This window comes from Rhinolophus sinicus, chromosome 1 (genome assembly GCF_057876585.1).
Source record: "Rhinolophus sinicus isolate RSI-liver-muscle chromosome 1, RSI-T2T, whole genome shotgun sequence".
Lineage (NCBI taxonomy): Eukaryota > Metazoa > Chordata > Mammalia > Chiroptera > Rhinolophidae > Rhinolophus > Rhinolophus sinicus.
The window spans coordinates 190,647,682-190,666,366 of NC_142501.1; the positions used below are offsets into that span (position 1 = coordinate 190,647,682).

General features: G+C 35.2%; 1 protein-coding gene across 2 annotated transcripts in view; it reads left to right on the plus strand.

The window, feature by feature from the left end:
* The window catches only part of ARAP2 (ArfGAP with RhoGAP domain, ankyrin repeat and PH domain 2), a 186,826-nt gene that overhangs the window by 154,723 nt on the left and 13,418 nt on the right, over nucleotides 1–18,685 (plus strand). For both annotated transcript variants that reach the window (XM_088792544.1, XM_088792541.1), the window contains 3 exons: nucleotides 8,812–8,951; nucleotides 16,867–16,949; nucleotides 18,046–18,081. In XM_088792544.1, coding sequence (XP_088648670.1) covers nucleotides 8,812–8,951; nucleotides 16,867–16,949; nucleotides 18,046–18,081 — 259 coding nt within the window. The remainder of the gene's footprint in view (nucleotides 1–8,811; nucleotides 8,952–16,866; nucleotides 16,950–18,045; nucleotides 18,082–18,685) is intronic.

Consider the following 18,685-nt stretch of genomic DNA (forward strand, 5'->3'; position numbering starts at 1 on the left):
ACTAATTGGGGGGGATCACTGCATGAATTATATAAATGTCTAACGGGTGGTTAGACATTTATATAATTCATGCTGTACACCTGAAACTAATATAAAATAATATTGAATGTCAACTACAACTGAAAAAAATAATTTAAAAAATATGTGAATATTTCAAAAGTCTAAAATGTTACCTATATGTTTATCAAGAGTGTGCTAAAAAGTATACACCATAATTTAACATAAAAAGAATATACCATTTAGTATACTAAATTTTATTTTATGAACAGTAATTATAATTCAATGTAATAGTAAAAACAGAATAGAAAAGTGGTGTTCTACTTTCTACAGTTTGCTGCATTTTCAATAAAATGGCATAGAATCACTGGCACGTTTCTAGTCAGTCCTATAATAATAACTATATGTACAATTTTACTGCTTATGGATAAGCTAATTATAGAAGGATGTCATCAGGCTACTAGTTCCATGAAGCATTGCCTCTTTAATGCAAGTAACATAAAGGAAAGCAGACTGGGAATAGGGGAATGAACATATTTAGCTTTTCCTAAGAAAGAGGAAAAGCTACTTTCAAGCAGCTATGATGTCCAGTTTGGTTTCTACTCTGTTGTAGAACTAAATTTTACTAAAATGCATTTTGAGTGAATGTCGTACAATGAGTGAAATTATCAGAAATTCTGCTCCTCCAAATTATAAAGAATATATGTGTAATATAAAGTCAATATCAAACAAAGGAAAATACATGATTTTTTCATTGGGAATAAATTTTTAGATGTCAGGTTACAAATTTTGCTAAATCTCACTTGAGTTTAGCATGTTTTCAAGAGGATGTCTCTCATGGAAATTGCCCATTTGTCTCCTTCAGCATTTATTTGGAGTACATGGGCAGGGGTGGAACTTGGAACCAGGGATTTCTTCAGATAATATACAGGTCTGAGGAAATGGTCTTTGCCAACAAAAGAAGAAGGGAGATGCATCGAGACCATGAAAAAATAGAATCATTTGTTGTATATTCCCTTGTCATTTCTCAAATCATATATAAGAGAGAACAGATATAACATAATAATAGTTCCTTGTTACTATGTATTTCTGTCTGCCAGGTGCTAGGCTGAATGCTTTGCATACACTGTCTCATTTATTGTCCCTAGGACTCTAATAAGCTGTTTACTAGTACAGCAGGTCCTCAAATAATGTTTTGTTCAAAGTCATTTCATTATAATGTTGATATGCATAGGAGCTTAACTCTTGTTTATATCAATTAGCCTATGGTAAACTTGTTTCCGTTATATGGTGTTTTCATTTAAAGTTGAAACGACAATGTTAAATGAAGACTTACTGTACTTACTAGGAGTTTTACAAATGGAAAAACCGAGACATGGAAACATTACTTAATTCCCTCAAGGTGACCTGCTAGAAAATGGAGAAGCATGCATTACTGCCATATATTCTGTCACAAAACACCATACTGCAATGAAAGACAAATCAGATTTTAGTTTTTTAAACTTTTATAAATTCAGCCTATAAATTGTCACATCTTTGGAAGTGTAGTTCTTTGTATATTGCTTAACAGACTCAGTAGTACAGAGAAGAATGATGTCTGTTCTCTAGTAATTAAATATGAAATGGCATGCTGCTTACTATGTTCTAAACACTGTACACACAACGTACACTGGATGACTACTGCACGTGTCCCCATTTTGCAGGTGAAGAGACTGAGATTTAGACATTACTGCCTGGAATCTAGTGGAGGATGCAGTTGTCATTCAGACCCAGGCCCTCCAGCTCTGGAGCGTGTCTTAGTCACTGCACTGTGTTTGTTTTCACATAGGGTGGTGGGATAGCCAAAGCACACATTGATTTAAAATGCGGTTAGGAAATTATGATGTATTTAAGAGCTAAATTATGGTATGCATCAAATAATGACCTTTATGAATTCAAGGGCTAAATTATATCTTAGAGTTTAGAGGCATGATTAGCAAGTATGGATTGGAGTAGTTAGAAAAATCGTCAGGGGTGAGTTGGGTCCAGAAGTGGGGACAGAGTTTATGCAAAGCAAGAGGCATAGGATTTCCACCAAGTTCATTCAAGTGATGAACTGGAGTCGTGCCATAAACACCAAAATAGGTTTTCCAAACAGTGAATTATGATCAACTGAATTATAAATATTGTATTTTAATTCAATATCTTATAGAGATGGGTAGGAGGAGTCTCGTTTATTTATCCTTTTAAAAGTCAGGAAAAGAAGTTCAGGAATTTACTGTTAGGCAAATAAGGCTCTAAACAGTAGAAAAGTAAAGCTTTGGACAGGGAGGGGATTAAGGTGATGAAACAGCATTTGCATCACGTGAACCTGGAATTGTGTGCTGGAGCCGTGAGAAAAGCAGGGCATGGAGTTAGAGAATCCAGGAATCCAGGAATGAATTAGGGAGAAAAGACAGGGTTAGAGTGATGATGTTGGGAATGAAGTGGCATTGAACCCTTAAGAGAAATTCTAAGAGAACAATGGCTGAATTGTTAGCCAACTGGACATGAAGGATAAAGGAGGAATATGTATTTTAGAAATATCATTCCTGGATTTATGTTCCTCTCTTCCTTCCCTCCTCCCCTCCTTCTTCTCTCTCTCTCTCTGACTCTCCCTGTCTCTGTCTGTTTCTCTTTCCCAGCATCTTCCTACCTCCTCCTTTTATCAGTTATTTTATTGGGATTAGGGACCACTAGTTAGGAATCATTGTTTTTGTTTGAGAACTTGAGGTTTTCAAATGGTTTAGAAAACTTGCGGTGCGGGGAAGGGGGTTAGGGAAGGGTATTAGTTTCATTGTCCCAGTAATATATGTCTGTTCTGTTTCAATAAATTTGGCAATTCTGTTTTGGTTCATATATGCAATTTTTAAGGCTTTCCTAATTAATAATAAAATTACAGGGCAATATAACTAAGACTACCAATCTGTTTTCTTACCCAGTGTTAACTCTAAATATCCCTCACTAAACTCCAGCTGAACCTGCCTTGTCCTAGCACCAACGGGAGAGGGGTTTATGATTCCCTAAAGACAGCAGTATACTAGAATTAGAGTGGAATGAAAGATAAAAAAAAGAAATTCTACATGCTAGGGTACATCCCAGAATCTTTCTCTGAAGGAATTAGGTGCTTTGGGAGTGCATTAAATCTTCAGATCTGTTATACTTGTAAAAAATTAGATGGTTTCCCAAGTCGCTTACTTAATGTCTTATTTCATACATTAATTATGTTCTATAGCTGGTTTCTTTTTCAATTAACAGCAAATATACACGATGTGCCCCCCCTTTTTTTCCTTTAAAAATTCATATTCCATAGAAGTACTTCATGCTTTAGTAAGTTTTATTAGACCATGGCTAGAATTTATACCATGGACCATATGATATATGAAATCATTCTTTTTTTTTTTTTTACATTTATTAAAATACCTATATTTGAAAAAAAATAGTAAAGGGAGTGGCATTGTTTTGCCTGGCATTTTTTTTTTTTTTTGGTTCATTTTTTTTTTTTTTATTACTATTAGTTTCAGGTGTACAAAACAATGTAATAGTTAGACATTTATACCCCTTATAAAGTGATAACCCCCCTCCCACAATCTACTACCCCTCTGACATCGCATACAGCCGTTACATTTTCACTGTCTCTATTCCTAATGCTATACTCCACTTCTTGTGACTATAGATATACACATATATCTATAGTCACTATATGTATAGTGATATGTATATATATATATATACACACACACACACACACACACACACACACACACATATATATATTTTAAATATATATACATAAAATTATATTTGACATTCATTATTATTCAGCTTCAGCTTCAGGTGTATAACACAATGATCAGGCATCTACACCGTTCCTGATGTGGTCTCCCTAATAAGACAAGTGTCCATCGGATCCCTACAAAATCTTCACAACATTATTGATTATATTCCCCAAACTGACTTTCGTATCCCCGTCGCAATCTTGTTGTTGCCGATTGTGCTTTCCAAGCCCCTCACCATGTCCTTCATCCCCACCTCCCTCCAATCTATCAACCTTCAGTTTTTCCTCTATGTCTCTGAGACTGTTTCTCATTAGTTTGTTCATTTATTCTATTCTTTAGATTCCACATTAAGTGAGATCATATGGTATTTGTCTTTCTCTGTCTGACTTATTTCACTTAGCATAATGTTTTCTAGGTCCATCCATATCGTTGCAAATGGTAAGATTTCATTCTTTATGGCTGTGTAATACTTCATTGTGTAAATGTACCACAATTTCTTGATCCAGTTGTCTACCGATGGGCATTTCGGTTGTTTCCATGTCTTGGCTATTGTGTATAGTGCTACAGTAAACATAGGGGTGCATTTTTTTTTTTTTTTTCAAATTAGTGTTTTGGATTTCTCTGGATAGATACCTAGGAGTGGAATTGCTGGGTCATAAGGTAACTCCATTTCCAATTTTTTGAGATACCTCCATACTGATTTTCATAGTGTCTGCACTCCCACCAACAGTGCATAAGGGTTCCCTTTTCTCCACATCCTCGCCAACACTTGTTATTGGTTGATTTATTGATGATAGCCATTTTGACTAGGGTGAGGTGGTATCTCATTATGATTTTTATTTACATTTATCTAATGATTAGTGAGGTTGAGTATTTTTTCATATGTCTTTTTGCCATCTTTATGTCCTCTTTAGAAAAATGTCTCTTCATGTCTTCTGCCCATTTTTTAATTGGGTTGTTTGTTTTCTTGGTGTTGAGTTGTATGAGTTTTTTATAAATTTTGGATATTAACCCTTGATCAGATATACCATTGACAAATATCTTCTCCCATTCAGTAGGATGCCTTTTTATTTCATTGATGGTTTCCATAACTGTGAAAAAACTTTTTAGTTTGACATAATCCCATATATTTATTTTTTCTCTTACTTCCACTGCCTGAGGGGCTATATCAGTAAAAATATTACTCAGGGTAATGTCTGTAAACTTCCTATATTTTCTTCTAGGAGTTTTATGGTTTAAGATCTTACATTTAAGTCTAATCCATTTTTAATTTATTCTTGTATATGGTGTAAGGACGTTGTCCAGCTTCATTTTTTTGCATGTGTCTGTCCAGATTTCCCAGCACCATTTATTGAACAGACTGTCTTTATCACAATGTACATTCTTGCTTCCATTGTCGTAGATTAAATGGCCATATAGACATGGATTTATTTCTGGGTTCTCTATTCTGTTCCATTGATCTATGTCCCTGTTTTTATGCCAGTACTATGCTGTTTTGATTGCTATAGTCTTATAGTATAATTTGATGTCAGTTATCGTGATACCTCCCACTTTGTTCTTATTTCTCAAGATGCTGACGCTATCTGGGGTCTTTTATGGTTCTATATAAATTTTAGGATTATACATTCTGTTTCTGTGAAAAATGTCCTTGGTAGTTTGATAGAAATTGTGTTGAATCTGTGTATTGCCTTAGGCAGTCTGATATTATAACTGTCTGGAAAAAGAACAGCAAAATAAGTTCAAAGGGAGTACAAGGAAGGAGATAATAAAGATCAGAGCAGAAATAAATGAAATAGAGACCAAAAAACCCAATACAAAAGATCAATGAAACCAAGTGCTGGTTTTTCAAGAAGATAAAGAAAATCAACAAACCTTTAGCCAGATTCATCAAAAAACAAAGAGAGGACCCAAATGAATAAAATCAGAAATTAAAGAAGAGACAACAGACACCACAGAAATACAAAATAATTATAAGAAATTACCATGAGCAGCTATACGCCAACAAATTAGGCAATCTGGAAGAAATGAATAAATTTCTAAAAGCATACAACCTTCCAAGGTTAACTCAAGAAGAAACAGAAAACCTGAATAGACTGATGACTACCAGGGAAATTGAATCAGTAATCAACAAGCTCCCAACAAACAAAAGCCCTGGACCAGATGGTTTTACAGGTGAATTTTACAAAACCTTCGAAACGGAATGATCATCTGTTTTCCTCGAAATCATTCTTTTTGGAAATCATTCTTTTTGGTTGAATCAGAGGGATGCAATGTATATTAAATGACTATAGTAAAGGGTGTAGCCATGAAAACAGCTTATGTGGCATTAGAAATACTAGGGCTCTGAAGTTAGGAGCTAGAAAAATTTAACATCTAGAAAGATCGTGTGCTGTGAAGAACTAAGATGTTAGCAAACTTCCAAGGAAGAGAGAAGCCCCGAAGCATAGCATGGACACAGGAGTTCTGGCCAGAATCGCAAGAATTATAAAGCAGAGATCCCACTGCAAAGATCTGAATAGCCGAAACCTGACCTCCAGACCAAAGGGCAAGGGCTAGGTAGCAGGTATGGTAAACACAGCTGGTGTGAACTTTGTACTGAACCAGATTCTCCTGGAGCAAAGGATCTTAATAAGCTTTCTGCCTAGGATGAGGTAGAGGAAGAGAAAACATTAAAAGTGAAGTACCCCAGAGTTGAGGGACCAAGCGGTACTGAAAATGTTTGGGAAAGTGAATGGAAGCTGTTTAATGCATAACCTTAGTTTTGTTACGCACGATATTCCCCAGTGTATGTAGCTTCATTTTGTTCCGGAAATGGTCAGTAATTTTGCTACTTATTTTAAAATTTTAGACCAGAAATTTAGTTGGACAGGTTTTAGAAATTCTTTAAAATCCTCAACTTTATTATAGAACTTGGTATTTCAAAATTATTTTCATTCTTCACTCCTTCTTAACTTATATTCCTTTCAAAGCCTTCCTCCTGAGTTCCTTAATAGTGTATCCTCCAAGGTTTAGTTAATATACTCAATTATGTATGATGAAGTTGATCAAATATACACCGAGGGGCAGAAACAGTATTTTTTCCCCTAAGCCTGTTTCTCTTTGACCTATGAGTGCTTTGCATAGACACTGGACATAGGATTATGTCTTTCTTTTTTTTCTTCTTTAGATTAAAAGGATTGTTTCTCATTGGTAAAATTTGAAAGGTTTATTAATATGAACAAAAATTCAAATGAAAAAGTTACAATCAGAAGGTGTGAATAGAGTTTGGCTTCAGCAATACATATCTATCTCATACTTGATTGTAATTTAACGCTTTTAAAAATGCTTTACCTCTTTCTAAACCAACTATGTTATAAATGTCTTTCTCCGCTTTTCTGTTCTAAATCAGCTGAATCACCAAGCCCACCAAAAGTTTTCTAAATTGCTTACTGTACTTCTATCAGGATATACAAGCATTGTTTGTTTGCCCGTTTAACTGTCTCCAACACTGCACTGCAAGTAGGTAGACCACCTCTGTCTGGTCGATTGCATATTACTAGTTCCAAGTGTGTACGAGGCCCTCAATAATTTATGAAGAAATAAATAAATTGATGTAATATGAATTTCACTGAATATTAGTTTGACTTATAAGTTTATTTCTTCTTGATTGTATTAAAACATGCCTTTTAAGTCTTTTAGAAAAAGTGTTATTTTTCATTTAAATAGTAGTCATTTAGTTATAAACTATCATTTAAAATATTTTCCTATGGGATTGAATATTAACAGATTGTACCACAAGACCATTTTAGCAGTGTGTTATTCAGAAATTATTTTAAAGTCACAAACTACCTCAAAAGAACCTATTTTTGTATGACAATATGATTAAAAGCATGTTACCTGTGGCAAGTATGTACATGATGAAAATGATTGGGATTCATTAAGTACTTTTTTTATTTGTTGTTAGGATGCATGATGTGATTAATCCTGGGAATTTTTGCTTCCAGGTAGTCATTCCATGCTCATTCCAAATCAGTGTTATAAGCAATAATTCTATTCTTAGGTTATTTCTATTCTTAAACTTTTTTCTTATGCTAATAATAATTGTTAACATCTATCTTTTTCTGTATAAGGAAAGGTTTTTCCCAAACTGTGGGATTGTTAAGTTTAATATTAAGGGTCCTATTTTCTAAAATCATTCAAGGGATTTTATAAATTTCAGAAGCTATGCATGACTATTTTAAAATTGTATCACCTTAATACCAAGAAGTTGCTGAAGGTCCTAATCCTGCTATAGTGTCTCAGCAACATCTTTCGTGGACATGATCTGATACAAGGGCCATGGCAATGCAGGACAGGCAACATTATTCCTGTTTTATGGGAAAAACGGAGGTCGACGTCGTGTTGACAAGGTCATGTCTACTTAGCTTCAGGTTCCTTTTCTTTCCACTATCCTTCAGTTCTTAAAGCATATATATATATATATATATATATATATATATATACACACACACACACATATATATGTATATGTATATATATAAATATATATGTATATATATGTGTGTGTATATATGTGTATATATGCACACACACATATATATACACACACAAATATATGTGTATATATATAAAACAGGTGAAATTAAATTTACTAATTTATTTAAACTCACATATACAAAGTATAATTATTTCAGAATGTAACCAATATTACAAAATTGTGATATTCTTACTTTTTTTGTACTAAGTCTTTAAAATCTGGTATAATTTATACTTCCAGTACATCTTAATTGAGACTGACCACATTTTAAGTGCTTATTAGCCAATAGCTAATTGGGCAGGGTTGACAGGCCTGTATATTATAAATAGATCTGGTCAGTGGATCTGTGGTGTTCCCTGAAATTAACTATAGGCTTCTCAGTGGTAGGAAACAAATTATTACTTTATATTATCAGAACTGAAAATATAGAAATGTTTTAGTATTCTCTAACAAATAAATGAAAACTTACCTAACTTACTAAAGTGATGTTGTATTTTACAGAGAGGAGAACCCTGGAAAGTATCAAAGAGGGAACCTTGAAAATCAAAGAAGAACCATCTAAAATCTTGTCTGGAAATAAGTTTCAAGACCGATACTGTGTTTTACGAGATGGATATCTCTTTCTTTACAAGGATGTGAAGGTATTTGTACATGTAGTATTTGAATACATACACATGTTTGTGTGGGTGTTAACTTCGTTGTAGACCTCTCTCAGCCCTGCTCTTGGAAGTCAAGGCCTGTAGCAAATAAAATGAAATGGCTAGTAAGCTGAGGATTTCTTTCAGCCTCTGGGATATAACATTGATGCACTCAGGAACATAGTAAAGAATTATGTGTATGTCCTTTCTGTGCACCTCACATTTTTTTTAGGGCAGAGAATGATATAAGTCCTAAAGAAAAGTCTAATATGTTACATAACCTAGCATATCAATCAGCATCTCAGTCAATAAGATTAACTGAGAGAATGTCTCATGCCCTAAGGCAAAAGTGGCTACAGTTTAGTTTAATGGAAATTAATAAATGCAATTTAAAACTCTGAGATGCTATTTTACTCTTTTTAGTTGGCCAAAACCAACTAAAATGACTACAATCATAAGAGTGGCAATACCTGATGTTGATAAGGATGGTGATTAACTAAAACTCTCATAAATTGCTGGCGGAAGTGTCTAATCACACAATCACTGTGTAGAACTATTTGCAGTTTTTCAGTAAGGTTATTGGTACATCTCCCCCATCACCCAGCAACTCTATTCCTAGGTCTTATGTCCACAAAAGCACTTGTGCAAGAATGTTTAGAAACAGCTTTATTAACAGAGATGCTGCAACCTGGAAACATTCCAAGTGTGCATCAACAGGAGAATGACTGATGCATATAATGGAATAGTGCTCAGCAGTAAAATACATGAGTACTAATGCAGCCACACGGATGACTCTTCATATCCTTGTTGAGCAAAAGAAGCTTGACACCAAATAGTACCATATGAGTCTGTCTGTAAGAAGTCTAAGATGAAGTAAAACCATTAATAGTGATGTAAGAGTGTTTGCCTGGGCTGTGGGGAAAGTTTGCTGTGGAGTTGTGAAGAGAAAGAGTCAGTAAGGTGCTTCCTAGGATGACAGAAATAAATGTTCTCTATCCAGTTTTTTTTTTATATATAATTTTTTTTTAATTGGGGAATATTGGGGAACAGTGTGTTTCTCCAGGGCCCATCAGCTCCAAGTCATTGTCCTTCAGTCTAGTTGTGGAGGGCGCAGCTCAGCTCCAAGTCCAGTCATCAGTTTCAATCTTTAGTTGCAGGGGGCGCAGCCCACCATCCCATGTGGGAATTGAACCGGCAACCTTGTTGTTGAGAGCTCAACCTCTAACCAATTGAGCCATCCATCCACCCACCCGGATGCTCAGTGGCAGCTCGTTGTCTTCAATCTTAGTTGCGGGTGGGGGCACAGCTCACAGACCCATGTGGGAATCGAACCAGCAACCCTGCTGTTCAGAGCTCACGCTCTTACCAACTGAGCCATCCGGCTACGCCTCTGTCCAGTTTTGGGTGGGAGTTGCGTTGGGCGTTTACAGTAAGGTCTACATCCTTGAATTCAAGCAATACCCACACCATTACTCAAAATGTAGAATGACAGCAGGATATAGAGACACTTTTTTATGTTGAATTATAAAATTCTCTTGAGTAAACATTGCTCACATCCTTTAAGTGTATGGTACTTCACTATGTTCTCTTGTGGAGATGTACAGAGAAAAACCAGACCAGTAACATCTGTTAATATATTATGAAGAATGAGTTGCTAGGTGGCTTTCCAAAGCTCTGTGGCCCTATTTTTTTGTGTGGCATCTATTGAGTTCTCCACACGCTTTGACCACTTTCCCTATATGTTCCTTCAACTGTGAAGCCTCCACATTTGGGCATAAATAAATCTTAGTAGCATTCCTACTTTTCGTATGCATCTCATCCTCACTTCCTTCAAGGACAGTGAAATGTCCAGGCAGGAGGCTGGTGAGAGAGCACTAAATGCTGCAGCCTTCATCCTCTATTCAGAGATCTGTATTATCTACTGTTATTCTAGCTGATAGACCCAGAAGGGAGACTGTGCGGGTACCAAGTGATTGTTATCATTTATTATCATTCTTCCATTTTTTCAGTGGAGGAAGAGTAGAGTTTGCAGAAGTAAGGCATATAAGAAATAGCTTATGTGAACTGAACACATCAGATTTTAAGGTTCATGAACTTGAAGTTTGCATCCGTGAAAGTAACCGCTAGATGTCACGGCTGATTTTTCTAGCCATCTACAACTGAATCTGATTGAATTTTATTTGGTTTCTGTCCGCGAGTCGCCTTGATCTGTATTGGACTGATTTCCTTAATTCTCACCCTTCATATACGTAATATGTTGGTGAAGGGTCACTTTTGTAGTTGAATGTCTGCTTAGGGTATTTAAAAATCAACCTGAAAGTTTTAGTCCCATTGAGGAACTGACACTTGCATTGTGTAGCAGCAGAAGGTTGCTAGAAACAGCTACTAGTCAGTAGTAGTAATAGCAGTGCAGTCTTAATAATACCAAGAAACATTCAAGTGGTTACGCTACGAAAAGCAGAGTTCTATACATTTCACGTGGATCACCCCATTTTCTCTTTACAATGACCTTATGGAATTAGTACAATTATTATTTCCACTTTACAGATAAGAAATGGAGCCTACCAAGATATTATATCACTTGTCCCAGGTCACATAGCCTGAAAGTGACAGTCAGAATTCATTCCCAGGTGTCGGACTTCAGAGGCTCTTTTTGGGACTTACCTAGAAAAACAATGATTTTGCACTACTTTAAGTAGGTCTTTTTGTGGACAGAATTTTATTTAAGGAGGATACATCTTTTTCATTTAAATAGTACCAAATATATTCAAATATGACAATCCATACAGTTCAGTTTCTTTATGGTGTTTTCCCCAACCTGATACGAATTTTAAAATCTGCCATAAGGAAGCCTATTCAAGAAGAAGTGACTTTTTCATTGAGATTGTTTTTGTAAGTGAGATGAGGAATCTTGTATCCCTTAACACAGAGTATGTTTTGTTTTACGAATTTGTGTCTTTTTTTAAAAGATCTTCCAGCTTAATCTAAAATAATACGTATAAACTGGTGGAAAGTGATGGTATCGAGAGCTTGTCTGAAAAACAGTGCTTTTTTTGATATTTGAAATAATTTTTCGGCTTTATTGAGGTATATAATTGACCAATGAAAATCGTTTATGTTTACATTGCACGACATGATATTTGATGTATATAGGCATTGTGAAATGATTATTGCAGTCAAGCTAAATAACATATCCATTACCTCACAGAGGCTTGATTTTGTGGTGAGAACATTTAAGATCTACTGTCTTAAATTTCATGTATATAATACAGTATTAACTACAGTCACCGTGCCGTACATTAAATTTTCAAAACTTACTCATTCTGCATAAGAAACTGTATCCTTTGACCAACATCTTCCCATTCCCGTTTTCCCCCAGCCCTGGCAACCATTTTACTTTGCTTCTATGAATTTGGCTTTTTCAGATTCTACATGTAAGTGAGACCGTACAGCATTTGTCAGAAATACAGTTCTCTTTAAGGACACTGAACACATTTTATTTTTATCACAGTGACCTCACGTTATGAAATTATAGTCTAATTATTAAGTGCTTCCAAGTTACAGTTGTACATCTGTCAGACTAAATTAATGCAACTGATATTTTAATTTACACGTTAAGATAAGCAGATGAGAGACTTATGGTTTTCCTTTAAACTTAAACTTCTATTATTTTCTATACGTTATTTTATTTGCTGGTTATATTTTCATGTTGCTAGTCTGTCCCTTTTAATGTTAATGGTCAAATCATTGGGCAGTGTTAACTTTTCAGATGATCATATGGTAAATAATAGTAACAATCTCCTAACTTATTTGAATAAAGATTTGGTTCTAGTTTTGACAGTTACCATTAATACACAGTGTGCTTGTGTATATTTAGAAGTGATTTAGTGTGAAGGGAGTGAAAACTACAAATGGGAAAATGTATTTAAAGAGACTATGTGTTAATGAGAGATAATTTATGAATGCTCATTAACAACAAATTAGGATAATACACAAGGGAAGATATATTTTGTTTTGAGAATTTTCCTTGCACAGAAAATGTTAATTAAAATGTTTTCAGACTTGATTTACATAAAAGGTGAGAGGTTTCGAAGAATATTACCATTAAACTCTCAATGGTATGAAAAAACCAAATGGGTAAGGGGGGATCGTTAGAAGTTGCCTGCACTAATAAGCAAATTCCTTTTAACCACAAGAATAATTTTTTAAGCACACTAATTTAATTGGCTTAGTTAAAAACTTTATTTTGAAATGTAGTGCCTAAAGCAACACATTAGAGACTTCATAATACTCCAGTATACTGAACGTTTAGAAAAATTGTCCAGAAAATACACATACCAAAAGAGGGAGTTGTAATAAGCCAGCAGTAAAGTGTTCTTGCCAAACGAGATTCTTTTTATAGAACTTTCCATTAGGATCCTAGTAGTTACTCTTCATGCATATTCAGTTTAACGATTGAAATGAAAACAGATTTCTTTCCACCATTGCTGGTCTTCTCTCAAATTCTATCATTTGTGTTCGTTTTGGACAAGCTATGGTTTAAAGTACTGAGTTTGCGTGTCAGAAGTGGCTTGGGAATCAGTTGTATGACTTCAGACTCTTAATCTATAACCAAAAGTCCTTCAAACTGTGGACAGTCCTGGTCTTAGCAATGGCCTATTTAAATGAGGACTGCCTAGTTCAGGCACAGTCCTTCTCATTCTCAAATAGGCAAGGCCCATCTTACCCAAACTGCCGGAACTGCTGCCGTAACCTAACCTGCTGCCTCAGCTGTGGCTGTGGCTGACGGGACAGCGGTCTAGGGGGAGGGACATTAACCTCCACTGTAATCTGATTTAGCCTCTGACAAAGGTGGCCTGGAGTCTCCTCCACTGTGCACATTCTAAAGTTTTCCTCTCCTCGACTCTCCTGTATGGGACACTTACTGCTTCACAGTGCTACCTCACCCTTCCACATTGGACAGTTCAAATTCCTTACCATTCAGCAAAGTAGCAAGCTACGACATCAGCAGGTCTAAAAAGATGAAACGTGAACTACCACAAAATGACCTACACAAGAAGTGGAGGCTTATATGAACAACACTGTAGAAATTTACTGGTAGAAATAAAATTCATGTAAAGTCTGCTGCATTGATTTATAGGTTTAATGTTATTTTTCTTCAAAATCCCAAAGAGAATTATTTTTAGAACTTGGCAAAAATGATTTGATAATTCACTCCAAAGGGTAAACAGATAAGAAAACATGCAAATGTTTCGGAGCATAAAAAATAAAATAATTGTGAAGTTATTCATCCAACTATTAAGGTGTACAATAAAACTGAACTAGCTTAGAAAATAGGATCCTGGCATAAAAATGAACAGAGATAGCAATAGTGCCGTAAAGTTAGTAAAATTATATATCACAATTTATCTTTGATAAATATACCATCATAAATATATGTCTAAAGAAAGGTTTGTTTAATAAATAGGGCCTGGATAATTGTTAGCAAAACATTTTCAATTAAAATTATCATCTATACTGTATATAAAATATACATTCCAGATTGACAAAAGAATTAAAATTTTAAAAATTAACCCTTCAAGCTACGTAGTCATGTAACTGAGCAAAATTAAGGCAATCAGCAATTTGGGTAGAATATTTCAATTAAAAAGCAATTTCATATTTGATACATAAAGAACTAATGCAAACAAGTGAAGACACGGGTAAATTGTTGACCAAATCAAAGCTGAGGATTCCTAGCAAATACATGAATATACATTTAACTGAAAGTTATGTCCCCATCAGTTTAGTCAAAATTTTAATCTTAATCATGTCTGTAGCCTTTGACACAGTGATTCCATGTCTAGAAATCTAGCCATAAAGGAAAAAAGAATATCCAAAATATGTTTCTTTTTAATAATAGCAAACATTAATGGTAGTAACTTAGGAGTTAATAATAGCAAACATTAATGATAGTACCTTAGGAGTTAATAATAGCAAACATTAATGATAGTACCTTAGGAGTTAATAATAGCAAACATTAATGACAGTAATTTAGGAGTATAAATCCACCTTGTAAACTCCAGGCATTATCATCACTGTCACAAAGGCCATTGGTCATTAGAGCATAATTTCTGACCCTTTTCCTGCTTACTTTTTTCTCTATATTTTGTCTGTATTTTCCTAATGTGTGTTCTCTGTGGAAACCGAGGTTTAATTTTATTATATGAACATATTTTCCACCCTTTATTTTTCAAATTTGGCTGCTTTCATGAAGAACAGATTTCATAGTAAGAGTCTGTTTTATAGAAGTTAGTACTGATTTGAGTTTCGCATTTGCTCAATGGGCTATCACGCATTTGTCTTAGGATCCTAACAACTTGGGTATATTGCTATTTCTGTGAAGCAATATGTTCTAAATTTATAATAGTTATAGTTTCCTGTGTGTTTACTACATGCCAATTACTAGACATAACCCTTTATATGTATTTTTTTCATTGAATTTGTACAATAATCCTTCAGAGTAACCCTTTACTTTCTCATTTAATCTTCATAACAACCCTATGAGATAGTCCATATTTTTATTATCCCTGTTTACAATCAAGAAGGACTGAGAGAATATGCGGTCACAACTAGTAAGTAGTAATGCAGACTTGCACCCGGGTCTCTATGACCCTTGGCCCCTTGATCTTAGGTATAAATGCTATCTGCCTACCATTTTGAAACGAGAATTTCTTGAGAATTTTTAAGTTATGGGACTGCTTGTGTTAATAATTATTTCCATGGCTATTATCTTTATAAAATCTATTACAGGGTATCCAAGGATAAATAATAAAATATGTGTTTTGATATAAGTTTTTAAATTAAAGTATAATGATTCAAGTTTTGCTTCTGATGGCCTGTGTTCAAGGATTACATTGTTTAATATTAATCACAAGTAACTATGTCTGGATGTGTATGGAGAATATATAATTGATCTAAAGCAAATGGATATAAATTATTTTTTATAGTATGCTTTCATGAATTATTAGTGAAAATTTTCATTAATATGGATATAGGAGATAGTTCAGTATGTGCCCATATAGATTCAAGGTATGTTTTCTATAATTCTGAAATCGAAAAAGTATAGCAAATCCTAAGGCATTTTGTGGCAAAGCCTGACCCTCAGGCTGCTGTAACAAAGTACCATACATAGCTTAGGTAAACAATAGAAGTGTTTTTCTCAAAGTTCTAGAGCCGAGATGTTGAGAACAGGGTGCCAGCATGGTTGGGTTCTAGAGATGGTCCTCTTCTAGCTTCTCCTTACATCCTCACATGGCAGAAAGAGGGAGCTAGTTAGCTCTCTGGCCTCTTCTTATAAGGGCACTAATGCTATTCATGAGGGCTCCACCCTCATGACCTAATGACCTCCTAAAGGCCCCACCTCCAAATAGCATCACATTGGGAATTAGATTTCAACATATGAATTTGGGGGGATAGAGATATTCAGCCTGTAACAATATTTATAGTCTGTATCTCACACTATATGAAACGTCATGCATTTTAATATGGAAATATGAATATATTGGAATACAGGGTGCTGCCCCAGAAAATGCTGGCTGTGTGATGGAGTTACATAACATATTGCACATGTATTGTAATTGTAAAATATGAAAAAGCTAAAAAATTATCAGTCCTGATATACATCTGGTCCCAGGTTTTGAACAAGGAATTACTGTGTATGTCTGTTTAAATTTATATATAAACACATGTAAACATGCATACACACACACAATTATCTATTTAAATTTATAACATTGTCATCAAAACAATCATCAGTTACTAAAAATTTGATATTACATTCATAAAACAATTCTGAACCCATTCATTGACACTCAGGGAAAATATAAGGATATTTATAAAGTCTGTTTAACTACATATTATTTTGTTTTCCTTACAGAGTAGTAAACATGACAAAATGTTGTCTCTCAGTTCAATGAAGTTTTATCTTGGAGTGAAAAAGAAAATGAAGCCTCCAACAAGGTAAAGCTTGAAAGGGAAGGGTGGTTGAAAACTTACGGGGCAACATGTCTGTCCAAGGATGGAGGGATCAGTGGCATGAGTCTCACTTTTTATAAATTAAGCTTTAGGCCAATTCCTTCAGTTTCCACAGACATCTGGCAGGGGACCTACAGCAAACCAGGAGGACTTTTGTGGGTAGATAAGGAGGGATGATATTCCCCAAAAGTGAAGCTCCTGGGTGATTGCATGACCTCTTTGTAGAACCAGGAATCCCCAGAAATGCTGTCCACTGGGAAACACATGGGCTTCTCCATATTCTATTCCTTACTCAGTCACCGCCTGGGGACAGAAGGAATGTTCCAGTCAGGTCTACACACAGGAAGACAGGTGCTGCCCTCCAGCCTCCTCGTGCTTGGCTATAAGAACGTCTTGTTCCTGGCTCTATAATTTGCCCTTTTTTCTTTGCCGAATTTAGTGGTAAATCTACCACATGTAGATGGTAGAGACGAAGTGGACTCCTCTCAAGCATTATGTTTCTCTTTGACACTTGGGTCAACCCACATTTGGTTTACACCCTACTTTCTTGTCACAAATTACTTTGATTAGCTAATTAATGTTTATACTTATACTTAACCACGTGATGCATTATTTTAATGTAATGTGTATGATTTGAGATTCTATTACTGAAAAGTTTCTCACTTTTGCCTCCATGCTTCTAAGCCCAGCACATATTCCCGTATTACAATTGGCACATTCTTTAATTTCTCACAATATCAGCAGGTCGGTATGTATATTATTTTGGCCATTTTCCTAGACATCTGCCCTTACTCAGTCAAGAAGATCTTCTGAGAGATTTTCCCCACTGTCCCATAACATCACGAGGCTCCTTCCCTCTGTCTCCCTTTAGTATATTTATATTTGTAGCCAGAGTCCCTCAACATTTATTATTTACCTCTAGATAAATCATACCCATTGAATCAGCACTTAGGGGTATCAATTCTGTTATGCAGTCCCACCATTAAATATCACCTCCTTAATATCAGATCCTGCTTTCAGTCTTGTAAAATTCATCATTTTTAATGTGTATGTGTTTTGTTTTTTTTCCCATGTGATGCAGTTGGGGATTGACAGCCTATTCGGAAAAACATCACTGGTAAGTTAACAGCTGGCAGGTTGGGATCTGATATATTGATGATAACTTCAGTAAATGAATAATTTTGTGATTTGGCAGATAGATCTACAGACAGAAAGTATTTCACCTAAGTGAAGTTAAAATCTTTTCTAAATACTTTGTGTCTTACAAGAAGAAACTAGATTTGCTTCAGGGTTTAGGCCCATTCCAATCCCATGTATCGTATTTGCCAACGCCTCTTAAGAGAAACTAATTTGATTTCTTCCTAGTTATTATATGAGTGTGGAATCTCAGCTTTCATGGGATAAGCAGGCAAAATTCAGCTATAGATAAAGGATAAGAACTAGCCAAATCTCAGTTAAAACAAAAATCTTGTTCTCCAAACTGTTCTTTTCATGTATTATATGTACTTCTTTTCCACTGACGTCACCATGATCTAGCAATTCTCCCAAGAGACTGTACAACATGTCTCATTCTCTCTCACCTACCTGTGTCTAACCAAGCACCAAACAATACCAGAACTGCCTCTTCATTATCTCTCTGACCCACGCCTACCCCTGTATCCTCCAGGCCATGCCTTCATTCATCGGCCTGGATTATTCCAGAAGTCCTAAGTGTTCTGACT